Genomic DNA, 27189 nt, shown 5'->3' with positions numbered 1-27189 from the left:
TGGTGTCACTACAGACTCTGTCTCTCTAGTCTACACACTGGTGTCACTAGAGACCCTGTCTCTCTAGTCTACACGCTGGTGTCACTATAGACTCTGTCTCTGTAGTCTACACGCTGGTGTCACTACAGACTCTGTCTCTCTAGTCTACACGCTGCTGTCACTACAGACTGTCTCTCTAGTCTACACGCTGGTGTCACTACAGACCCTGTCTCTCTAGTCTACACGCTGGTGTCACTACAGACTCTGTCTCTCTAGTCTACACGCTGGTGTCACTACAGACTCTATCTCTGTAGTCTACACGCTGGTGTCACTACAGACTCTGTCTCTCTACTCTACACGCTGGTGTCACTACAGACCCTGTCTCTCTAGTCTACACGCTGGTGTCACTACAGACCCTGTCTCTCTAGTCTACACGCTGGTGTCACTACAGACTCTGTCTCTCTAGTCTACACGCTGGTGTCACTACAGACTCTGTCTCTCTACTCTACACGCTGGTGTCACTACAGACTCTGTCTCTCTAGTCTACACGCTGGTGTCACTACAGACTCTGTCTCTGTAGTCTACACGCTGGTGTCACTGCAGACCCTGTCTCTCTAGTCTACACGCTGGTGTCACTACAGACTCTGTCTCTCTAGTCTACACACTGGTGTCACTACAGAATCTGTCTCTCTAGTCTACACACTGGTGTCACTACAGACTCTGTCTCTCTAGTCTACACGCTGGTGTCACTACAGACTCTGTCTCTCTAGTCTACACGCTGGTGTCACTACAGACTCTGTCTCTGTAGTCTACACGCTGGTGTCACTACAGACTCTGTCTCTCTAGTCTACACGCTGGTGTCACTACAGACTCTGTCTCTCTAGTCTACACGCTGGTGTCACTACAGACTCAGTCTCTCTAGTCTACAAGCTGATGTCACTACAGACTATGTCTCTCTAGTCTACACGCTGGTGTCACTACAGACTCTGTCTCTCTAGTCTACACGCTGATGTCACTACAGACCCTGTCTCTCTAGTCTACACGCTGGTGTCACTACAGACCCTGTCTCTAGTCTACACGCTGGTGTCACTATAGACTCTGTCTCTCTAGTCTACACGCTGGTGTCACTACAGACCCTGTCTCTCTAGTCTACACGCTGGTGTCACTACAGACTCTGTCTCTCTAGTCTACACGCTGGTGTCACTACAGACTCTGTCTCTCTAGTCTACACGCTGGTGTCACTACAGACTCAGTCTCTGTAGTCTACACGTTGGTGTCACTACAGACTCTGTCTCTCTAGTCTACACGCTGGTGTCACTATAGACTCTGTCTCTCTAGTCTACACGCTGGTGTCACTACAGACTCTGTCTCTGTAGTCTACACACTGGTGTCACTACAGACTCTGTCTCTGTAGTCTACACGCTGGTGTCACTACAGACTCTGTCTGTAGTCTACACGCTGGTGTCACTACAGACTCTGTCTCTGTAGTCTACACGCTGGTGTCACTATAGACTCTGTCTCTCTAGTCAACACGCTGGTGTCACTACATACCCTGTCTCTGTAGTCTACACGCTGGTGTCACTACAGACCCTGTCTCTGTAGTCTACACGCTGGTGTCACTACAGACCCTGTCTCTGTAGTCTACACGCTGGTGTCACTACAGACTCTGTCTCTGTAGTCTGCACGCTGGTGTCACTACAGACTCTGTCTCTCTAGTCTACACGCTGGTGTCTCTACAGACTCTGTCTCTGTAGTCTACACGCTGGTGTCACTACAGACCCTGTCTCTATAGTCTACACGCTGGTGTCACTACAGACTCTGTCTCTCTAGTCTACACGCTGGTGTCACTACAGACCCTGTCTCTGTAGTCTACACGCTGGTGTCACTACAGATCCTGTCTCTCTACTCTACACGCTGGTGTCACTACAGACCCTGTCTCTCTACTCTACACGCTGGTGTCACTACAGACTCTGTCTCTCTACTCTACACGCTGGTGTCACTACAGACTCTGTCTCTGTAGTCTACACACTGGTGTCACTACAGACCCCGTCTCTATACTCTACACGCTGGTGTCACTACAGACCCTGTCTCTATTCTCTACACGCTGGTGTCACTACAGACCCTGTCTCTATACTCTGCACGCTGCTATCGCTACATGCCGCAGCCTCTGCTCAGGCCAACATGTGGTTGGCTCTGCTGCTGTTTTCAGGCACTCTTGACTTCCATGACGAAGCTCACTGCCAGCTCCGTCCAGTTGGCAATAACTTAATGATGCCACGTTAGCCCACTTTGTACCATGCTGGAAAGACGCTGATGCATTCCCAGAATCATTAAATGAATTTACTGCAAGGGGCCTGAGAGTCTGTTATTGTTTTTAAAAAAATGAAAGACCATAACTATGTCTCACCAATATGGAATGTTTTTTTTCCCCCTTAAATTATACCCTAATTGGATAAAACCCCAAACATCCCCCATTATAGTGTTGAGACCCAGTTAAGTTTTTGTTGGGTCTTTAAAGGGCAGTGTTATTGTCCTCGGAAGTTGATCAAACTAAAGGCACAGGCCTGGAATTGCCTGCCCACGCCACCGTTGGTGGACGGACGTCCACTCTAACGGGCTCTAGAGATCCCCCATGAAGGATATTTGGCCTACTCCTCCACAGTGTATTGTATGTAAAAGTTAGTGTATATTTTTATTGCATTATTATTAGACGTTAATTTCAGGTGAAATTCGCAGAGTCATCTCAAATGAGCAATGAGGTGGCGTTTATCGCCATGGAAATTCCACAGTGTCATTGTGGGGGCCGTTCTGGTTGGGTTAATTATTAACGTCGATTATTATCGCTATAGATTATTATTTTAATATTCCAATTGTGATGAACATTTCTCAGACCGTGTTAGTTTAATCACCCAGCCAGGTGTCCATGTGGCTGGGTGGCATTGGGGGTTCAAATTCACTCTGTCTCACCTCATAAGCCAATCTGACATTCATAATCATGGATATTAGATTACGTATTAAAATCCAGGCAGCCAAAATATAATTAAACGGAGTTTTCAAGTGTCGCAGGATGATTGGCTCAGGCTAATCACGAATGACTGCAACACACGTATATTGGTACTGTATATGTGGCCTACAATAGTTATCTAAGAAAGCCCCTGAAGGATATCATGCTAAGACCATGCACGTACATCAACATCACGCATGTCTCTGATGCTCGTACGGAAATACATAATGGGAAATACTCTACCTCACATCATGAAACATTTCCGAGGCATAACTTAATAATATATTATTGCATATTCTGCTTAGTAAATACAGTTATGAAATAATTTACTGTTAGAATGTATTGCAATATAGTTCACAAAGGAAAACTAAATTCGAAGGTTTCGTGACTGCAGGAATTACTCTTTGGTTCTTTCGGTAAAGTCACGTAGAAAATAAAATCAAATAATAATAGAATACGATGTTTCGGTTGGAACACAAGCAACCATCATCAGGTGTGTCTCGCTGTGTATCTCTGTGTGTGTCTCTCTCTCTGCATGTGTGTCTGCCTATGCTGTTCCCGTGTCTGTGTTTTATCATTCATTCTTACCTGATGATGGTTGCTTGTGTTGCAACCGAAACGTCGTATTCTAGTATTGTTTGATCACAAAGAAAACTCAACACCCTCGTCAACAACACTGCTTTGTATAAACTGTGTTTAAAATCGGTGACGTTTTGGCCTTTGCTCAAAACGTTGACAGTCATCGATGTATTTATTTTAAGGCAGTGTCGTAGAAAAAGGTCCAGACCCTGTTCATTGAATGCAGAGAGGTTGTCAGCTGGCTAGGTGTGCTCTGAACAAGGGACATTGCCTGAAACGTCTTGCCCGAAACGTTGCCAAGTTAATATACTTATTTTAAGGCAGTGTTGCTGACGAGAGTGTTTGTCATGAAACGTTGCGTGTGCACCGCTGCCAAATTATTTGCAACATAATTCAGCTCGAAAAGGAGAATATTCGCAAGCAATTCATTGTATGACTTGTGTTTAACTTTAATCCCTTGCTAAATAATTCAAGTTTACATTTCGCCGCCTTGAAACGGCGCCGGCCATTTAGTTTTTTTATTATCTTAATCTGTATGGCCCGCTACAGTGGAGGGATTGTGAACCCGGGTCCCATGGGCAAGGGGAAGGCGGCACTTAGAAAACGGAACGCCGTCCGTCCGTTACATCATCCGTTATATCCGTCCGTTACATCCTCCGTTACATCCTCCGTTACCTGTCCATTGGAGACAAAAGTGAGAGGCACTCACATCCGACCAACGGCCACCGGGAGGGCCAGGCCACGCCACACCGCCACAGCCCCGGCTGGCCGCATCATCACGCGGCAGGGTGGCCCTGCTCAGCGTGGGAGGCCACGCGGCAAGGTGGCCGAGGAGGCGCGGGGCTCAAGGCAGTCGCTTCCCACCACGGTCGACGGAAAGAAGAAGTCTCGTTTAAATTTATATTATTGTTGTTGTTGTTGTTAAACACAGTTCCACCCCAGTCACGCTTATGAAATCTGGCTGTCGCCTGATGAAGCTGGTTGTAATTACTGGCGAAACGTCGTTGCTCAGATTGTGAATGTTGTGGCTTGGCTCTCCAACACACAACCGGTGTGGCTGTACTAGTGACGAATTGGCCACGTTCTGTTTACGTGACAACCCTTACTAGTTGGCTGTGTCGGGTGGTGGCGGGTCTTAACGACACATTTACATATTTACGCGATCCAAACCAAAAAAAAACAACCTCTGTTATGAGATGCGTGAGTTTCAACCCGGTCGACGCGAAACGTTGGGGCCGGCGTTGGTTCCGACGGTTCCAACCCGCAGGCCAACGTCGGTCCCAGCGGGATCGCTCCTGCCTCCGATGTTTGGTCCTAAATCGGTAGAGACCCCGACACCACCTCAATAATGAGACGTCACTCGACAAATGCGACAATAACTAAGTGGCGGTTCACAACAGAGCACTGGCCTTGCGCTCCAAGCAGAGGTCACCAGTTCGACACTCCCGGCATGGAAGTTGAAATTATGCAAAAGGTTTCCTAAATTCCTCCCACCACCCACCCAGCCAACCGCATAATTGATAAACCGCAATCTTGATTTGAAGCTTTCGTCACTGCATGAATAAAGTAATTATTTCTAACTACGTGACTTTACTGAAAGAAGCAAAGAGTATGGCAAACCGCAGTTAGTAAATCGACAAATTGCGTGTGGGGTTGGTGGATCACACAAATTCATGACATTCCCTACCCAATAGTGTCAAGGTCATCATTTCCCGGCCTGCCAGCAAGTGGATTAATTCGCAAAAAGTGGATTATTCTCACCATCTGCACGGGGATTGAGCGTTACCCCCCCCCCCCCCTCTTGCACGCGTGGGTTTTTTTCAGGTACTCCGGTTTCCTGCCACATGGCTAATCACTCATGAATGGAATTGGGAAAAACATACAAGTATAGGACCACAGAGCATGGCCAAATATTGGTTTACTTTTTTACTTGTTCGTGACTTCCAGTGCCTCTGAATGATTCTGTCTCTCTATGAGAGTGAACAGAGATTGTCAACATGGCAAGTTTGCGTATTAATGTTATTCAAACAAATGGACAGATCAGCAAATGGACAGTGCCAATGCATTAAACCTCTCAACCTTAGTTGGAAAGCGTTAACGAGAACGTGCAATTGCAAAGGGGCCACTGTATTTCTGACTGTGAAAAGGATGGAATTTCAAAATTAAATATCAACTGTGTTAAAAGCTACATGTTCATCTGGAACTCAGTTTAAATGAACATTGAACCTTGATTGTCGTTTAAAAGTTGAATTTCGAAAGCGTATAAATGCAGCGTTATCACAACTCAAGAGGCTGTGCGGGAAAAGAAGCGTCCTTTGTCGTGAGATATGTTGGGGATTATTGTATTACTTCATACCGAGCAAATGATGTGACATTTCGTATTTCTTTAGCCTCCTGAAGGCTAGTTCAGAACCCTTCATTGATTGAATTGTCCCTTGCTTAACGAAGTAAAGAGTCAATTAAGATGCATTCATATATATTTCACTCGTGTATGTTGGAGCCGTGGCGCAATTACAGCACACCAGGGCTTCCAAGCCAATAACCCGAATTCGATTTCCAAGCCACGAACACCATCAGCTGGCAAGTGATTTCTTAACCGGTCTTGGTTACCCCACCCTGTCACCAACTCGCACTGATCAGCACTGGTGAAGTGCGATTCAGCAACTCTCGTTACTGAGTTACTGAGAGGCATTGGGGTGGCCTTGATCCAGCAGTGAATTGTCAAAGGCGTGCACTAATGAACGTCATTATTTTGACTCTTTGGGTAAAAAATACAATAACAAAATAACGTTATTTTTGTTATTGTATTTTTGTTTCTTTCCGGATGAGTGAGTCGTTATATGCGCTTATTTTTGTTTGCGGTTTCGTTGGAGGCAGAATGGCCGCCGTTGACGTCCGGACTGCTATTATGACATCCAAGCATACGGAGCCACTTAGACGTACAAGTCAAAATCCCTTCGTCCATTTGAAGTATTGATCTGTGTGAATAATTAAAACGAAAAAGAACTAGCCTTTTTTTTGCAGAATACATTATCTTAAAATCATGACATCATTATCATCAGCATCTGCTGCAGTCGTTGCAGCAACAGCATGATGATGATAGTCATAAACAGAAGCAATGGGATGATGATAAATCAAATCACTCATTATCTATCCACTGTGCGTTCCATGATGGCACGCAGTACCTTTAGCCATTATAAGCGAACTGCACGCTCAAATTGTAAATGTTTATGCTTAATCTTTACCCATACGAATACCTGAGGTCCCATCCATTGACAACTAACGCTGACTCCTAAACTACTAATTTCACCCTTAGACTTCAAGCACTACCCCTAGACAATTAGCCGTGTCACTAGTCCACTATCCCAACCGTTATGCCGCTAGCCCCACCTCTAGACGACCAGTAGCATCACTCCTATACAGACCTTGTTAAGCGCGACCCCACAGAACGCTGATTCGTTATAGCGCTCTTTGTCTTGGATACAAAAAAAATAGTGACTAAATTTATTGAGAGTACGCAGCAGCGCTGGCCGAGGAAATGTACCCACCCCCATCATTCACTCAGCCAATGAGAGCCCACGCACGCTCTCAGCGAATCAGATCCCCCCCCCCCGCGATTCGATTATCACGATTCGTCGTCATTATCGCAGATCGTATTCACGTGTAGTGACATAGAATCGGTCATTTAGCAGCTTAGCGCTGGCTTGCTTGCAGTGAAGCGGATCTGTAGCTTACAGCAGCCCTGACTGACAGCAGGCCACGTGATAGACCAGAGAGGGATGTAGGGGAATGGTTACGGAAGGGGCACATCGAGAACCCGCTAGTAGGTTCCAGAAGGGGGGCGTGGCCGTGGGCGGAGCCAGGCCACGCTGAGAGTATAAGAGGGGCCCCGGGAGGGGACCTCGGGGCTGTCGCGTGGAGTGGGGCGATCCCCGTGGTGCTGCTGCTGGAGTCTTCACCGTCGTCTCCGGATTCACCATCTCGGCGTCGCCAGACAGGCAGTCTACCAGCTGTCCTGACTGGGAACCGTAGTTGATTTAGTGACGAGTTATAAAGCGCTAACTGCCAGGCCGTGTTCATAAACAGAGTTCCGCCTACTCTTAGTGTCTGTGAGTCAGTCATTACACATGTATGCAGTGACGGATTCTCCTAGTAGCAAAAGTAGCCACACATGTAGCTACGGGCCCCGCACTTTCAAGGGCCCTGCGCTAAATGCTTTGAAGATATTAATTCCGGTTCAGTGATTCTGCACTTGTTCTATTACTATAGGACTATACTGCCTTAAATTTTATTAACGACTGGGTGTTTAAAGTTAGCGATTTGTCGTATTATCTGGCTGTGTAGCAAATGAACAAATACGATTACTTTACTATGCAGGTAAAAAAATTGTGTTATAATTTTTTTTATTTAGGGCCCCTTTATAACATATGCTACAGGCCCCGCACTAGCTTAATCCGGCACTGCTTGTATGTTGAACTTCTTTCGCACCGTACGTAGACAACCGTACTAATCTGAGGGGTGGGGGGAAGGACAGCTCCTGCAAACTCGTCTCTCGCCACTGCCACATGGGAGTACAGTAGAATGCATTTGTGAGTTCGGTTCATAATACTTACTGATGTCTTGTAATATATCGTTTTTATTTGCGGAATAATCTTTACCGTCTGTAATATTTGTATTATTCACGGTATTCCCGATACCCCCAATGAAGCCCTCATATATTGCTTAATACGAAGAAATAACGCTGTGGTGAACGCACCCCCATATGTACGAGCGCCACGGTGGCGAGATGTTAACTACCTCGCCTGGTATACAATAGGTCGTGGGTTCGATCCCGACCCTGACGTCTCGATATTTGGAGTTTGCGTGTTCTCCCCGTGGTCGCGTTGATTTTTCTCCGGGTCGTCCGGTATTTCCCTGCACATTTAGCCACTTCGTTGAGCTATCATCTTCTGAAAAAGAACTGTATAGCTCAGCTGTCTTAAAACTTTCGTGACTGCAGGAATTCATATTCTTTGTGTCTTTCGGTAAAGTCACGTAGATAGAAAAAGAAAAATTATAATAAAGAAAGTGAATAAAAATAAAAAACAAATAATAAACAAAAAACACTACTGTAGACTGAGTGTACTGGCAGTTTATAATGTAGACTGTAGCCTGGTTTTTAAGCTTGGTGAGCGTATTGGCAGTCTATAATGTAGACTGTCGCAATGGTTATGAAACTGAGTGAGCGTATTGGCAGTCTTTTTGAATGGTTTGTGTAAATATCGTTATCGCTTTGTCCAGCTCTCCCCTGGCGAGACAAGTGTTTGATATCAATGGGTTCCAACCTCGTAGCACAAAACCAACCGCTACTTTGTCTCATCTGGCCAGGTGGTGGCGCTTTGAGTCGACCACTCAACTCACACATCGGAAAGGTTGTGAGTTCAACTCCAGATCGGGAGCCGACTCAGCCTGACCATCCCGCAGGGGTGAAGGCTACGTCTACCACTCGGTGCCAGTTCAACAGCAGTCGTCCTATGCAGAGACCGGCCCCATTCCATGGGAATGTGGAATTTCCACCAATGGCTTACAGCTTCCAGGGCAGATGAGCCCGGTCCATTGGTCGTTTAAAGGTGTTTGTTATTAACCCCGCCCTCATTTTGTCTAGCCCCGCCTCCCCTGCCGTGCCTAGCCCCGCCCCGTTCGTCTGCGGTCCCTCCCCCTTGTCGCTAGCCCCACCCCTCCCTTGACCTCGCCCCGCCCCGTTCCCCCGGGCTGCCCGGGTTGATGAAAGGGGAAGTTTCGCGGCTCGGCAGCGCAGAGGGGAGAGCGGGGAGAGAGAGAGCGGGGAGAGAGAGCGGAGAGAGAGAGCGGAGAGAGAGCGGGGAGAGAGAGAGCGGAGAGAGAGAGCGTGGGGAGAGAGAGCGGGGAGAGAGAGAGGAGAGGGAGGTGACAGGGAGAGCGTGAAGTTCAGAGAGGGAGGAAAAGGGGAGCAAGAGGATAAGAGAGAGAGGGAGGGAGAGATAGGGCAAAGACGAGGAAGGAGAGGGGGAAGAGAAGCCACGGGTGACTGCGGAGAGGGGTGACTGGAGCGAGGGGTGACTGTGTGGAGGAGTGACTGTGTGGAGGAGTGACTGTGTGGAGGAGTGGCTGTGTGGAGGAGTGGCTGTGTGGAGGAGTGACTGTGTGGAGGAGTGGCTGTGTGGAGGAGTGACTGTGTGGAGGAGTGGCTGTGTGGAGGAGTGACTGTGTGGAGGAGTGACTGTGTGGAGGAGTGGCTGTGTGGAGGAGTGGCTGTGTGGAGGAGTGACTGTGTGGAGGAGTGACTGTGTGGAGGAGTGACTGTCGTGAGTGAAGGGAGAGGCAGGGAGGAGAGAGAGGAGAGAGAATGTCTCTCCGGGAGGAGCTGCTCAAGTCCATTTGGCACGCGTTCACTGCGCTGGACGCGGACAAAAGCGGGAAAGTGTCCAAGTCTCAGCTCAAGGTGAATTACACCACCATCACCACCCTGTATCATCATCATCTACAACATCATCATCTACGACATCATCATCTGCAACATTATCATCAACATCACCAGTATCAGCAACATCATCTACAGCTTCAACATCAATCTGGGACCTCTCTTGCCAGTATGAAAATAAAGAATAGGTCTTACCCTTTCCGGCAATAAAATTTGGTGTTAAGATGTTTAAACACCAAACAGAAACCTTTTTCAAGGATATGCAGACAGGATTCCTTTGCAAAGGTTCTGTTTGGTGTTTAAACATCTTAACACCAAATTTTATTGCCAGAAAGGGTAAAACCAATTCGTATAACATCAACATAATCCACAACATCATCAACATCTTGATTTAAAGCTTTCGTGACTGCAGTAATTCATATTCTTAGCTCTTTCGGTAAAGTCGTTTGTGTTATGGTCGAAACGTCGTGAGAATCTTTTATTGTTTTATATATATTTTATTATTTTATTGTTTCCCTTCAACGTGACTTTACCGAAAGAGCTAAGAATATCATCAACATCGACATCAACATCGTCAACAAGACCTATAACACCGTTAACATCCTCATCGACAAGATCATCAACAGCATCATCAATAAGATGATCATCTACACAACACCGTCGACAACACCATCATCGATCATCATCAGCACCGCCAGCAGCTAACAGCAGTGATGGTGCGAAGACACCATCAACGTTATACGGCCATGTTCAATGCACTGCTGGACGAGGGCCTCACCAAGCTGCACCTCCTCCACCCGAACCGACTCAATCGCTCTCCATCTCGGACGATTTACTTCTTCACTGCCGTGGCTGGCAAGGGGCGAGAAGAATTAAAATTCGTATCTCGGGTGCACTCAGATTATCAGTCCGCCCCCACCACGTATTAGCGCAGCAATCATGATCACATCCTCATCATCGTCAATCATCGATCACCATCAGTCTGTCACCACCACATTATATCAGCTATCAATCATCGATCGTCAGTATCAAGTGTCTTTCAGCATCAGTCATGTATCATTTGTTATTTATGTTATCATTATCATCAAACACATTATTTGACGATGCTGCGTTGACAGTGGCGGTGTGAAATAGGGCCATTGCCCGAAACGTCGCCGACTGTATTGTATACACTGTATATATTTTAAGGCAGTGTTTAGTGTTTTTTGTTGTCGTTGTTGTATGTTATCATCGTGATCGTCAGTGAGTTCTGGCCTGGGTTTCGTGTGACTGGCGTGTTGTTTATGGCGAAGTTAAATTTCACACATTCCCTCCACCCTGCCATGTCCATGGGGCCAATGCCGCCACTGCCGCTGGTTCTTGGGGCTGCCCGTGGTCGGCCTGAATTGGTCTGTAATAAGGTACGGCACTGATAAGCGGTTGACAGTTATGGGCATTAGACAACACTGCAGCAGTAATTAACCAGCGTAGCCGCGGGATTCGAAGCAGCGGCGAACATCACGCCTACCTCTACCACCAAGGCCGTCGCGAATACCATCATCCTCACTGGGTGGTTCAATCCCGTGAGTATGACTGGGAAATAAACGATGGTTGTTCTATAGAGATACCCCCCCCACACACCACTCCCTTTCCATGGGAATGTGGAATGTCCACCGCTGTCTCGGGAGCATCTACGAACGAGATACATTTTGTTGTTGTTTGGGACAATTTTATAAATGCAGTATTTGTTTTTGGAGACAATTTTTGTTTACGTTTGTTTAAACCACAATAGCGATGCGATTCAACAACAACAACAACATTGCCACCTAGAGAATAATGTGGAATACAGCATGCACATCGCTGCATTTATTTTGACTACGTCCACTGCATCTGTGTACTGTACGTATGCCACATTTGTGTTCCATCGCTCATAAAAACGTGACACTAACGTAAGCGGGATGTTGGAGGGAAGCTGCCGAGCATAACTTCCCGTGTGTTTTCCTGTTGGCCTGCTTGCCAATTGAATGTTCTCTAGCCCCCCAGCATGGGTAGACTACAGTAGGAATGCACTCTTACAATACACTGTGTTCATTGATAGACGCGCCGTGCACTCATTTAATGATATCCATGCTTTATTGGAGATGGTGTCAACTCCTTTTGTACGTATGTATGTTGAACTTCTTTTGCACCGTACGTAGCCAACAGTCTAATCGGAGGTGCGGGGGAAAGGACAACAAACTTAACACAAGGAGCAGTTCTAAAGAAATTAGTTTTCAATTTTGATGTAAAAGTGCATAGATCCCGTGGTTTCCGAATATCAGAAGGAAGAACGTTCCAGACGGCCGCAGAAGCGCATCTGAAAGCGCGCGATACGGTGACCGTCTATGTACTAGCCGCCGCTGCTGTTGCGAGGATGACCGGAGTCGACGTGATGGTTTAAGCTCCTTGACGAGATCAGCAAGGTCTTGTGGTTCATTTGTTGCAAGCACTCTGTGTGTCATGAGTGCGACTCCAGCAGCCGCTGCCGGATGAAGGCCTTCTTAAGTGGTCGTCATCATCATAATCATCCCTCGTGGTACTACCACAATCCATCATCAAGATGATTCCATCTCCTCTCGTTGACGCATTCCCTCCACTGGCTGCCACTCCTTCACGAGTCTCGACCAATCGGGCGTCGTCCCATCTCACAAAGTGTCCTGCTGAAGTTACTTTCCGTAACAGTTATTGCGATGCGAGGACTTTCCATTTGTTCTCTAATCCAAAAGTGTTCCCCTTTCTGCCTCTCTGTGTAACCCCATGCATTCCCGTCCTCGTGCTTTTGCGTACACTCTTAAGCTCTTGTTCCGTTTTCTTTGTCGGCGTGTGTATTGTATTTCTAACACACATATGCGTGTACGTGGTAAAACGTCTTATTCTTTAGACGTGTCACGTTTCGTTATTGCATTCACTTTTCAAATCCACTCGTCCACCTCTTCATGTTTTGTTTAAATCCCGGGCCACGTTGACTAACTACCCTCGGTGCACACCCACTCTGCTGTGTCTTCCAGTTCAGTCCGTCAGACATCGTTGGTCGTTAAGCACATTGGTTGGACACTACGTAACTTTTATTTTGCTCATGGTCGTCTTCGTTTAGGTCTCTACTGCTATACATTTTATTTTTATTCAATGTATTGCCCACGGTACACCACGCGGAGGGGTGGGGGGTGGGGGGGTAGAGTCCAGGATTTGATGAATGGGGGGAAAGAGAAGTGACCAGGAAAAGGAAGGGATGCGGGATTGGAAGTCCCCAAGACATACAAAGGGGTAAAGCTCAAGACGAGCAGCAGGAAGAGAGAATGAGCGCCGGAGATGAAGGGGAGGGGGTGGATAAGTTATCACCGGGCCAAGATGTCAGAGATCGATGTATGTATGTATGTTGAATTTCTTTTGCACCGTACGTACCCAGACGTGCTAATCGGAGACATGAGAGGATGATGAGAGCGGAGGCAGCAATCAGAATTTCGCTGCACGGTGGAGCAGCGTCTGTTTTCACAGGGGGCGGGGGAGAGGGATTCAGAGTGGGAGTGGCCACACAGAAGTCACGTGCTTTACGGGATGCTTGAGCTGATTTACAGAGAGATAATGACTGTCATCGGACAGTCTGAGATTGTTATTATTCTCTCCGTTTATATTTATGCCTTTGTTTCTCCAAATTATATTGGAGGAAAACGCCTCCTAATGCCGCGAATGAGTTTGGCAAAATTGCTCCCTTGCCACGTACACGTTGGTACTTCATTGATGACATCTCAGTGTCGCGGTTACATTTAGTAAAAATGTTTTTATTGTTTCTAAAAATATATATTGATGCCATGGCTTTTGAGAGCCAACACGTCATCTCCATACATTGTAATTTATTATCGTTACATTTTTGGACGCTGCTATCCGGCCTGGTGAAGGTGTGGTGAGGGAGGTTGCTTTACAAACGAAATTGTGCGAGGTTACAAACCCTGGTCAGGGATTGACTCGGCCTCATGATGCCGATGTTGTCGACACAATGAGTACCCCGCCAAAAATAAATGGGAATGTGGAATTGACACCGCTGGAGACGAGCTATTGCGCAATTTTCATTTGAGCGGGAAGGCGATCTGACTTGACTGGCCGTGGCGCGTACGAGACATTGCATTCGTACCTCTTGCCAAATTTTACAATTATTCATGAGTACAATTGAAGCAATATTTGTGTCGCGTAAGACCCCAATTAGTGTAACCTTGTGACGTCGGTGCATTACTCATGTTACAGTTACATTTGTTGCGACCCCAGATCTGCTCCTTTCTTTAAATCTTCGTGCGATGCAGTGTGTCCACAGTGCCCTGCTAAACACAAATTTATAAGTAAGATGTGATGATGAACAAAAAATACATCACAATAATCACGCTTCATGATCATCGCAAATCCACTGCTGGATAAAGGCCGCCGCCGTAGTGTCTCACAATCCTCTGCGATAGCTCAGTCCACCACGTGGTGCACCTGCACGTGGTGCACCTGCGCGTGGCGGACCTGCGCGTGGCGGGCCTGCGCGTGGCGGACCTGCACGTGGTGCACCTGCACGTGGCGCACCTGCACGTGGCGGACCTGCACGTGGCAGACCTGCACGTGGTGCACCTGCACGTGGTGCACCTGCGCGTGGTGGACCTGCGCGTGGTAGACCTGCGCGTGGCGCACCTGCACGTGGCGCACCTGCACGTGGTGCACCTGCACGTGGCGCACCTGCACGTGGTGGACATTGTTGTCAGCCTCGTTCCATCCCGTGGCTGCCACTCCGTCGTTATTCTCGACCATTGGCCGCCCCCCCCCTCCTAGCCACACGACGTGTTCTGCGCAAACCCATTTACTTGGGCGCCACGGTGGCGAGATGTTAACTGCCTCGCCTGGTGTACAGGAGGACGTGGGTTCGATCCCGACCCTGATGCCTGTTGTATATTTGGAGTTTGCATGTTCTCGTGGTCGCGTGGATTTTTTCAGGGTCCTACGGTTTTTTCCCACCGCATTTAGAAACGTTCGTTCTTGAGTATTTGGTTGCTATGCATTCCCGAATGATAAGCCACTTCGTTAAGCTATCATTTGTGGCAAGGTCGCTTCTGAAAAATACAGCCATATAGCTCAGCGGGCTCCCCAGACATTTGCAACTCTAGACTAAAGGACACCACTGCAGATGAGCTCCACGTGAACACGTACTTGACTTTTGTTGGCATTTCAACTTCTCCTCCCCCCCCCCCCCCCCCCGATGGTCACTGAAAAGGAAAAAAGTGAGTGTTTCACGTGGAAGTGGATGCATTCCCAGATGCAGAGGATGAGTTTTTGCAGCAAAGGGCAGTGGGAATGAGCTTTTTTACTTATTTTCAAAGACCATGAAAATGTCCCTGCTGCAAATGGAAATTACCTTCCCCGCAGTGAAAATTCGATTCGAAACAAAATTTTAGTTTTCAGCATTCTTCAAAAAGAAATCTGCCGAATGTCCCTTATTGCAAGGGTCATCTCATCTCCATTGGTGGCCCCGAACGATTGTTGGAAATTACACATTACTCTGGCAAGGCCACGCTATCCATAAGGAAAAGTGATATAGCCCAGCCACTAAATATAATCATCGCCTGTGAACCAAAGCACCCGAAATTGCGCCCATTCTCGTCAGATCTGAGATTGTCGAGCAGGATTGAGTCTGGATCGTGCTCGGATGGGCGACCACCTCGCCGAAGAACACGTGGCGTGGGCCGCCGCGGGGCTGCTATTTCATCAGAGGGTGGTGCCGTGAAATCCATTGTTGTACTGCACTATGCCCCCAACGTCTACGCTGCACCCACCCTTCGCCAACCCGTGCAGACCAACGCGATGTCGCACGGCCACGTAACGCCCACGGCCACGGGAGCCCCACACCCAGCAGAGTGCGTATGCGTGTACGCTGAACCTGTTTCGCACCGTACGTAACAAACCGTGCTAATCGGAGGTGCGGGATTGTGGATTGACCACCGAACCCTCGGTTGCCCAAGGGGGTCACTGCATGACACGTGCCCAATGCGAAGCGCCGTCGTCCTCGTGACACTTTAGGCTTGGACAGCGCCTGAATTCCATCCCCGCATGCCTGACCACTGTGCTCTCTAAACTAAAATTGAACTTAAGGCCCCACTGAGCTATCCAGCTCGTTTTCAGAAGCGACTTGGCCGCAAACGGTGGCTGAATGAAGTGGCTTATCACGTGGAAATGTACAGTAGCCAAATATTCTGAACGCACGTTGATGCTAAATGTGGAGGGAAAAACCCGAAGGACACGTAGAAAAATCCACGTGACCACGAGGGAGAGAGAGACACACACAAACTCTAAATATGGTCATGGTCGGGATCGAACCCACGATCTCCTGTATACCGGGCGTGGTAGTTAACATCTCCTAGCCACCGCAGCGCCCCAGATGAGCGGTTGCTGCTTGTTGGTTTTGCTGCGATGAGTTTGCGTTGAGCAACAGCGCGTTCTTGGAAGTGCCGCGGCAGGAAGTCGCGACGTTCGCCTTGTACAGTGTTGTGGATGTACCTCTGAGCCAAGGACGGCTTGTTTAGAACCGTGTGTTGGTTGGCTTGTGTGTAGAACCGTGGGTTTGGTGGCTTGCATAGAATCGTGGGTTGGGTGATTGTGTAGAACCGAGGGTTGGGTGGAATGTGTAGAACCCAGTGTTGGGTGGCTTGCATAGAACCCGAGTTGGGTGTTTGCTCGGCATCCCTTATTTAAACCCAAGTGATGCAACATTGTGATCTCCCTTCACTTCGTTTGCGAGGGAAGCCCTCGTTTAGTCCGTGAGCTCAAGCGAGATGCGTTTACTTGTGTCGGTACCACATGGGCGGTGGTGTCACCTTGTCGCTTCCAATTTCTCAGTGTGGCCAAGAGCAGTTTAAAATGAGTGGGATTATTAAGCAATTCACTCGTATTAGCCATATATGTACATACATTGTTGATGAATGTGTATTTATGTTAGCTACCTCTCCTGTTATAGAGGTTGCGGGTTCGATACTGACCCTGACACCTGATAGTGGCATTGTCTTTGTGCTGTACGCCTTTTGGCGTCCTCTGGTCTAACACCGTTTGAGACGAGGCTCAAAAGAAAGCCGTCTCTGGTGTGGACCAATCAGTTTTGAGGACAATGCAAATATTATCAGAGTACTTTTTTGTTTGCATTCTGACCACAAGCATGGTGCTTAATGCAGACATGATTCCTTGTAAAAAGGTTTCAGTTTGGTGTTTTAACTTCTTACTCCTGCTTTGTTGTCATACAAAAAGGGGGGAAACCCTGTTATCATCTCTGTGTCTTGTCTACATCTGTTCCTTAATCTCACAACATTTCACTCTCTTCTCACCATCTCACTACAGCACTCTCTCTTGCTCGTGCTATGCATGTAGCGGGATACGTACTCTATGCATGACAGGTTTTATCGGATAAGCAGGCTCTCAGGATATCAGTCAATATGGCATTCAGAGCAGAGCTATTGATCACCCCCCTGCTCTCAGTGCAGGATAACCATCGGAAAACTTCAGAACAACACCGGCAATTATGAAGGCAAATGCAATCAGAGCCGTAATCTTCGAGAGCAACGAATGCGTGGAGTTCATCGGCCGGTAAGATAACAACACGGCCGATTATCATTCCTCTTGAGTCGCATTGGTGAGTTAAATGTCAATTCATTCCGGGTTCGTAAACAACTCGATGCAAACGCTCCTGACGTGCGAGAAAACTGGTCAGGTGACTTCACCGGCGGCGAGGAGAATTCGCGTACACCCTGGGGCTTGGCAAGATATTATTACTCCTATTATTATAGTTTCTTGTTTATTTGGTCATTGAGTGTGACGACGGGATGGTTTTACGTGGACACCCGAGACGCTGTGAACCGTCACCAATCACGGACCTTCGCTCGCCAGGGTCCACCCTTCCCTCCCCCCCCCCCCCAATATTTTGTTATTGATGGGGTGCAGGAGGGAGGGGGGGGGCAAATATTTAGTTTGTTTTTCCCTCTAATGTTATCCCAACTGAGCTCTCTCGCAGTCACAACGTCACCAGACGAAGAGTCCCTCCGCATCTCTCTCTCAGAGCAGTGCAACCCTTGCGTGTTGGAGAACGGCCCGTGGAAGAGGAAGTCACAGAGCTACCTCTGAAATCCCTTTCAATAACGCCTGATTCACCAGGTAGGCGACCGCGGCAATTTCCCCGCACACTTTGCCACAGAGAGAGGGAAATGTTAAAATCGCAACGGTCAAACCGATTCATTTTCGGAGCTGAGGTTTAACAAAATTCAGTGCAGAGCTACATTTAATGTGATGTTGTTTTTGTGTGTGTGTACAGTCACTGGTAACTTGGGCTGAGACCATCAGCTCACTACGCTTGGGAACCCGTTGGAGTTCAAAATAACTCACAAATACGTTGTTGTGAAAGACTCGGCACAGAATATGCCTGGGCTTGATCCTCCACGAGGCTCATGGTCCACTCTAAACAGGATCCGCACAAACCATGGCAGCAGATGTGGATTCCTGATACATAAAATGGAAAATGTAAAACTCTCCAGTGTACCACTGTGGTCATCCAGAACGGACCGTACAGCAACCAGAAGAGAGCGTACGACTGATAACGATGCAACGCCCGATCCACAAATACAAAGGAGACATCACGGCGATGATACACTCGCTTTCGATTTAAATGCTAATTTATATGTAAACTCCCCCTGCCTCCTCCAGTCCCAGCCCGTTCGCTCTCCGTAATGCTAATCTCCCAGTTACATGCTAATTTATATGTAAACTCCCCTCCTCCAGTCCCAGCTCGTTCGCTCTCCGTAATGCTAATCACCCAGTTACATGCTGCTTTGTCAAGGCTCTCTGTTCCTCCCACACAGCTTAAAAGCCGCTGTCAAGCTTGACAGGGTTCACTCAAGCGCTGTCTTCTGGACGGGTCCTGTTTCTTCACCTGAGGACGGCTACTTGTGTTGTGGCCGAAACGTCGTGATGATTTCATTGTTGTATTTTATTATTTTATTCTCATTCTACGTGACTTTACCGAAAGAACCAAAGAAGATACACTCACTACTCCGCGAACTGCCGGCGCAGTGAGCTTGGCTTGACCATCTGAATGTGAAATTGTCGTCGTTGTCTCTACATCTACATCTACATCAGCCACACGAATGGAGAACAATAAGTATGTTACGTTATCTCATTTGTACTGGCCCATTTGTTTAGTACCTTACGTACAGCCTTTCCCATATCCGTTGCCTCCTACTATCTCATTCATTCCGGTCACGAGCCCAACGGACACATTGCCATGACATTTGTATTGCTGTGGATATCATAGGTTACCTTGCACACCATTCAAATGCACGGCACACGAGACTAAGAATAGATTTGAAAGGAAGAATCCCTACACGCCTACTTCAAGACGCCCACATAACAACAGCCATGCGTGGGTTGAGACACCACGATCTCTAGGAAGGGTAAATTACTACTACGACTAAACTAAACTATTTTTTATTTTACCACTTAAGGCCCACTGAGCTACGTAGCTCTTTTCCAGAAGCGACCTGGCCACAAGTGATAGCTTAACGAAGTGGCTCAGCATGTGGAAATTTAAAGCTGCCACATACTCTTAAACGCACGTTAATTCTAAATGTGGAGGGGATAGACCAGATGACCTGGAGTAAAATCCACGCAACCACGGGGAGAGACGTGCGTACTATATACAGGCATCAGGGTTGGGATCAACCCCACGTCCTCCTGCATAAAAGGCGAGGGAATCAACATCTCATCATCATGGCGCCCCTTGCAGTCTCAGAACGGAGCTTATCACACGGAGATGTGTGTAACGGAAGCGTTAATTTTGTCTAAATGGGCGAGGGAAACATCGTGAATAGCAGTGCTACGAGCATGGAAATCTCGTGGTGGGATGAAGGCAGAGGAGAAGAGGATAATATTGAGTCTGGAATGAAAAGCAGAGGAATGGTCCTCAGCAGGTGCAGACACAGCCAGAGGAAGGGAATTCTAGACACGGGGGGCAGCAGAGGAGAAAGAGAAAGCGACCTCCCATTGGGAGGAGGTACACCCGGAGGCTTTCAACAGAAAATAAACTTTGGGCATTTTGCCAACGTCGGTTCGAGCCAAGCCTGACCGCTGATGAGACGCCGCATATCGAAATCAGTCCAGAGTTTTGCTTGTGTCGACCAAATGCTGCTGAAATGATGCACTCCCAGAAGGCTCTGCGGCTAATGAGATGTGTAAAAAACACTTTTAAATGTTTTCACGAGGGACAGATATATATGAAAAGCAAAGAACGGGATTTGTGATAATGCAAGACACGAGTGGCTTAAATCGTTTTGAGCCACACGTGCAGACATTTTAATGGCATCGCGTTTGTCACCTTTCCCGTTGATATCGTGTGCCAAGTAAATAAATAAATGCGAATTTCGAAAAGTGGAAGCTTGGACGAGCCCACATCTCGTGTTACCTCAGCTGCGGTGGGCGCCTGTCTTCCGCAAACGAACATGCCATCTCACGTCCCGTGATCTCCACCGGGTCTGACTCGGTTCTTCGTTACCCACACAAATGTTTACCGCTTTCTGTGAAGTCGACAGGTGGTTGGTGATGGTACGAAGGGAACTGTTTTACCCCCCGCACCACCGTGGAAATGTGAAATGATCCACCACTGCAGCAGAGCTGCCCCAGGGGACATAACGACAGAAATTTGTAAATAGTCTAAATGAAAAGCTAGGCCTCTCCACTCAGTTCACCATTCTCCCGACTATCAGGTCCGTATGCCCGGGCTGCGGGATGACACGGGAATAGCTGGGGGGAAATATCTCGCTGATGTTCTCACATGTGCCGCTGGACGGGCGGCGATTAGTGGAGACTTGGTGATGTCATCATCGACCTCATCATCCACGTCATTTTATTATGTTTTATTTGTATTATTGTATTTCCATTCTGCTTCACTTTACCGAAAGCACCAAGAAGATGACATCCACGTCACGTTGGGTGTCGTGTTTATGGGGGGGGGGGGGGGGGGGTTCCTGCCTTCGGGAGGCCGTCCAACACTCTTGATCCACGGAGTGCCCATAGAGGGTTTTTGGCCTACTCTTCCGTGCGGACGAGACGTTTTGTAAGAGGTGGAAGTGCCTACACTTTGCCCCACCACAAGCGAACTGCCATTCAACTAACTGTGGTCTACCCGATTGCGCGACTTGAAGAAACATGCCCGGTTTTTTTTTTAAACTGCCGCTCTGGCAGATTGAACTGGTGACCTCTAGATTCAGACTCCGATGTGCCGGTAACCCACATTGCACATCCACTTTTTGCTTATATTTATTTGTATGTACGTGTGTTGAACTTCTTTTGCACCGTACATAGCCAAACCGCGCTAATTGGAGGTGCGGGGGAAGGACAACAAACAAAACACAAAAATCCGTTCTCAAGAAATTAGTGTTAAATTTTGATTTAAAAGTGCATAGATCCAGTGGCTTCCGAATATCAGAAGGAAGAACGTTCCAGAAGGCCGCATAAGCGCATCTGAAAGCGCGCCATGCTGTAACCGTCTTTGTACAATGGCTAGCAGCCAAAAGCCACTGCGAGGATGACCGGAGTTCGTGTGATGGTTTATGGGGCCGTCCATAAATGACGTCACGCACCTGGGGGGGAGGGTCAGACATTTGTGAGGATGTGTGACGGGGGGGGGGGGGGGTGAAAAATGTGACGTCACATCAAAATGCGCAAATTTAAACAAATATAGAATTGTTATAACAACACTAATTGTTCTAACACTCCTACAACATCAGAGTGCAGCGCCACATTAAATAGGCACTACAATGACAATAGTTTAAAGCGATTTGAAGCATGTTTTCTTTTCAAAATGGAAATATGTTTTTGGGGGGGGGGGCAGAGCTTTGTGACGTCATATTTGAGGGGGGGGGGTCTGACTTTTTGTGACGCCGTGTGACGAGGGGGGGGGGGTCAAAAATCGTCCAAAATCGCGTGACGTCATTTATGGACGGCCTCCTATGCACCTTGACGAGATTAGTAAGGCATTGTGGTTCATTTGTGGCAAGCACTTTGTGTGTAATGAGCGCGACATTACAATAATGTGTTCGTTCAGCAACCGGGAGCCGATGCAGCTAGGCGAGCTCCGGACGGACATGGTCGGATCTTGCAGTACGCGTCACGACACGTGCTAAAGCATTTTGTACGCGCTGCAGCCTGCTGATGTTTTTGCCAGATGTCCCATAGGGTAGCGAGTGCAATAATGGAGCCATGTCGATACTAAAACGTATTATTCGCGTGAAATAATCGACCTTCTGAGAGATAATGTACCGAGCCAATCCTCCATCAGAATGTGAGCCAGGAACCCTCTTGCTGTGAGCCCCGGTGCTCTGTCAGTGTCACGTGGCTCGTTGGTGTGCATAGTTTCAAATATATCTCGGTAACAGTGAGGTTATTTTTTAATCTGATGTCGTATATTCGCATCTTGGTAGCCACCTGTTATTCAACGCGTTCATGACATCTACTCCATTGCCAACGGCTGCACAGAATATCCCCCGTAATATTCAGTGTTGTTTTTAAATGTGGCTAAATTCCAGATGTGATCATGTAAAAGAACACTATTCGCTTGATTCTCCCATTGGACAAATGTGATGTGGCACAGCGAGCCCTGGTGGGTAAGCGCGATCGGTATAAAATTGGGGGGCAGGGGAATACAAAAAACGATAATTAAAAAAAATCACCTCTACAAAATCATATTTATTTATACTGGAGGAATCCGATGAGCTATACATCTCTTTATCACAGATGTCCAGTTGGGCCGGGTAAGAACGATACAACAAACAATACAACAACATGATAGTAGTGCAAAGTACAAGGTAAACAAACCACCCAAACGCAAACAATTACAACACGAAACCATCCCCTATCCTACCAGGCAAAGCCCACTGAGGTATGAACTTGTGTTTCAGAAGCGACCTGGCCACAAATGATAGCTCAACAAATTTGTACCATCATTTTGACATTTATAGCACCAAAAGCATCTAAATAATCTCAGCGAGGCTTCCTGGCTAGACGAAGTAAACTAATCGTTTTTAACACGATTCCAAGGGCCTCGCATCCTTCCCAGAAACGATGGTGGATTCTCTGGAACGTTCTGCGCGTTAACTGAGATCATCGGGCGGCGCGGAGGGAGGTGGTGGCGCACGAGGTCTTCCCCTCTCCGAATGAATGTCTGCAGGCCGCCCGTTTTCCCCCCCACCCCACCACTCTCTCTCTCGCGCGCTCGGCAGCCAAGTTTCACGAACACAACAAAGGGGTCCAGCTCCCACCACCCCTTCCTCACCATCCCCCAGCCCCGCTATTGTGAACGCTCGTCTCTCGGAAGGGAAAGATGCCGGGCCTCTCCAGGGAACTCGAATATTTCCCGTATTGGAGCTCGAACATGAACGTTTGTAATATTTCCTGCCCGCCCGCCCCCCCCCCCCCCCCCGTGTCATCCTCGCCGTTGCTCTTCTTGCGAGCGGCATCGCTAGGCGGGTACAATTCGCACGGTCCAGGCGTTCGCGTTTCGTGAGTCCGCTCCTCGACGGCGGCGGCGGCGGCTTTCGGGAGCAGGGCCACTCGAGACCGCCCGGTCAGCCGCCGGAGAAGCGGCCGCGGAACGGTGGAAATTGTTGAGCCTCGCAAGTTGTGGGCGAAGCGATCCGTTGTGTGGCTCCATGTGGCCGCGGTCGCTGCACCGTGTGGGGTCGTGGTTAATGGGCGCCGCGGTGGCTAGGAGATGTTGACTACCTCGCACGGTATACAGGAGGTGCTGGGTTCGATCCCGACCCTGACGCCTGCTGTATATTTGGAGTGGGTGTCTCTCTCTCTCTCTCTCCCCGTGGTCGCGTGGATTTTTTTTCCGGGTCCTCCGGTTTTTCCCTCCACATTTAGAATCAACAATACGCGTTTAGGGTATTTATTTGGCTGCTGTAAATTCCCACAATAAGCCATTTCGTTGAGTCATCATTTGTGGCCAGGCCGCTTATGAAAAAGAGCTGTATAGCTCAAGTGGGTCTTACCTGGTAACATTCTAAAAAAAAATTTAAGTCCCACTCGGGGAAGAGGCGCGCAGTCAATTACCGGTCGCTGTTCTAAAGCCAAATCACCCGACACGGAACGTCCTGGTTAAGAGAACTTTATTGTTACAGAAACAAAGACAAAGATTCCTCGTGCACTAGGGATTGGGTGGCCACAGCACGCGATGTTTACACACCACCCCAGCCACTCATTTGAGGCTGAGTTGACCTCGGGAGACCCAGGACCGGTTCAGAAAATCGTCACTGGGTGTTGGCCTTGAGCGAGAATCGAACTCGGGGCGCCGGGTTCGTAGCGCTCCCCATTATATTGTTCCAGTAACGCGCACTGGGTAACAAAGACAAAGATCCCCCGTATAGCCTTAACAGACTGTAGGGGCAAGTGCTGTAGCAGCACCTATGACGCCTGCTGCTGTATATTTGGAGTTTGCGTGTCTCTCTCTCCGTGGTCGCGTGGATTTTTCTCCGGGCCCTCTGGATTTTTCACTCCACATTCACAATCAAGATCACGCATTTACAGTATTAGGCTGCGGTACATTTGCACGCGATAAGCCACTTAATTGAGCTATTTTTTGTGGCCAGGTCACTTCTGAAAAAGAGCTAGATAGCTCAGTGACCCTTACCTGGTAAAAAATATATCCTCAGCATACCCCCGCACCACCTTTGTACGACCAATGGACCGGGTTCATCTGCCCTGGCAGCTGTAAGCCATCGGTGGAAATTCCACATTCCCATGGAATGGGGCCGGTCTCTGCATAGGACGACTGCTGTTGAACTGGCACCGAGTGGTAAACGTAGCCTTCACCCCTGCGGGATGGTCAGGCTGAGTCGGCTCCCGATCTGGAGTTGAACTCACAACCTTTCCGATGTGTGAGTTGAGTGGTCGACTCAAAGCGCCACCACCTGGCCAGATGAGACAAAGTAGCGGCTGGTTTTGTCCTACGCGGTTGGAACCCTTTGATATCAAACACTTGTCTCGCCAGGGGAGAGCTGGACAAAGTGCAAAGAGTAAATATGAGAAAAGAGATAACGATATTTATAAATCTTTCTACCGAAAGAACCAAAGGGTAGTGATATCTAGATTAATATGGATATTTATCAAATTGCCTACACACACCATGAAAAAAGGATGCAATATTATGAACTGTGAAACCTAAAATGTTCCAGAAGTCATCACAGGCAATGCCGTAGATGTTTGTACGTCCTGCTGTCACTCCTTCCTTTTGCCAGATTCTGCACTGGCTGCACAGTCGACGCTTGACTCCCTCTTGCGGTGTCCCACTTGTCTGGCATTTCAGATACTGTCGGTAACCTGCCCTCCTATGTATGTTGAAATTCATTCGCACCATACGTAGCCAACCATGCTATTGGACACGTGCCCCATCCATTGTCACGACCCGTTGTATGCGTCTACATTTGCCGCTCCCCTTCGACACGACGCTCCGAACTTCCAAACTGCTCGCCCCGGCGTGCCGTGACAGAACAAGCATCGGTTGTGCGGCATCGGTTGGGATTAAGCTTAGAAACGAGCATTCGCCACCAAGAAAACTTGGCAGGGCCTTCCTGAAATAGTCATGAGACTAAGTGAGGCTTTCCTGGGTTAACAAACGCTATTTGAAATAATAAGAATGAGGGGGATTTTTTTTTATAACTGTTGGTAAAGGCCAGCACTGGTAGGGGGGGGGCTCGGTGCCCCCCTGCCGAGAACTCAGGGCCACACTGATGGGAAAGGCTGCCAAGGTCGCACGCTGTATTTGCGGGCCAGAGAGGTGTCCTGACTCATCAGCGATGGTGCCCTCAATCGGTGACAGCACACACATACGCGCGCACACAAGCACACACGCGCACGCACATGTATACACGCACACGGATATGCAGACCCATATACACGTACACACACAGGTATACAACGACAAAGATCCGCAGTGTAGCCTGAGTCGACTGTTGGGGCAAGTGCTGTTAGCGAGCACCTACGAAGGCCGGCACAGAACACGAGGGGGTGGATGGCCAACATCGTGCCCGGCTGCGTTTGCCTCCCCAGTTGCTGATGTTTACACACCACACCGAGTACTCATTAAAGGCCGTTAACCTCGAGGACGTCCTGGACCGGTTCAGATATTTTTCACCGATGTTGGTCGTGAGTGAGAATCGAACTTGGATCGCATGGTTCCATACTGAATAACACAGGCAGACATCCAAGCACCCATTTATTAACACACTGAAGGTGATCTTTCAGCTGTCCCAACATTGGTCTGTGTGCTTCAGCAAATACCCCTACGGGCGAATGCAAATGCACACGAGGTGGTGGAGGAGGACTTGTGTATTGAGGAAGTAGCGTAGAGGCGGTGGTTGTAGGATGGACACGCCACACGCCACCACCAAACCTTCAACCGGTCACCGTGCGAGACCACCCATCCCCACCTGTACTCCCCCCACCACCCCTCCACGCCAGCTCCCTTGCTGCTGATGTAACGCGATCTCCTGGGTGAGGGAGCGAATCAGATTGCTGGGAAATGACGGACAGACTAAGGCGACGCTGCCTTTTGTATAATGTGATTATTTTTGGTTTAGAACGTGGAATGCGGTGACGAAAATGCTGAGCCATGCATCGACTGGCAATGGTTTTGCCTGCGGACTGACCCTCACCCTCCCCCACACCTCTCCCCCATGCGCAACATTCCCTCACGCAATCGACCCCGTTTGCCTCGTGGTGCCACCGCGCGCGCTTTGTGACGCTGCCGTCCGTCGAAAGGCGGCGCACGGCATACGCCCCGGACATGCGGCCTCGCATGCACGGTCAGGCCCGGACCGGCCACAGGTCAGCAGTCCGTGGGGAAAGATTCCCGGTGGGGCTGGTCCATTGCAAGATGCTGGTGGGCCGGTCTGTGTGGGGAAATTGCAAATGTAATCAGGATAAAAATGTTTTGCTAAAATCTATTATTACCTCGAATGTGTACGCTTCATTGCTAATTCACACTCTCGGTTGGCATTAAGTCCCCATATTTGGCAGCCTCAAAGATTCTTCCTCACCGACCTCATTTAGTTTTTTTGGACCCAGGACCAAAAGGGCCAAAGAGACCGCACGGCAAAATCACGCTCACACTTCG

At 48.4% G+C, this 27189-nt stretch overlaps 1 protein-coding gene across 3 annotated transcripts in view; it reads left to right on the top strand.

Moving 5' to 3' along the window:
* The first annotated feature begins 9372 nt into the window (after window positions 1-9372).
* Window positions 9373-27189, top strand: part of LOC116945516 (switch-associated protein 70-like) — a 79179-nt gene continuing 61362 nt past the window's right edge. The window contains exon 1 of one of the 3 annotated variants that reach the window (XM_032959857.2): window positions 9373-10022. In XM_032959857.2, the coding sequence (XP_032815748.1) occupies window positions 9927-10022 (96 nt within the window). In that variant the 5' untranslated portion in view covers window positions 9373-9926. Of the gene's footprint in view, window positions 10023-10042; window positions 11564-27189 lie in introns of those variants that run through there. The other 2 variants (XM_032959856.2, XM_032959858.2) reach the window with 2 other exon arrangements.

Source organism: Petromyzon marinus, chromosome 24 (assembly GCF_048934315.1).
Source record: "Petromyzon marinus isolate PM22_M1 ecotype Great Lakes invasive population chromosome 24, UKy_Petmar_22M1.pri1.0, whole genome shotgun sequence".
NCBI lineage: Eukaryota > Metazoa > Chordata > Hyperoartia > Petromyzontiformes > Petromyzontidae > Petromyzon > Petromyzon marinus.
Note: the sequence above shows the minus strand (reverse complement) of the source record. Positions and strands in the feature narration are given on the sequence as shown.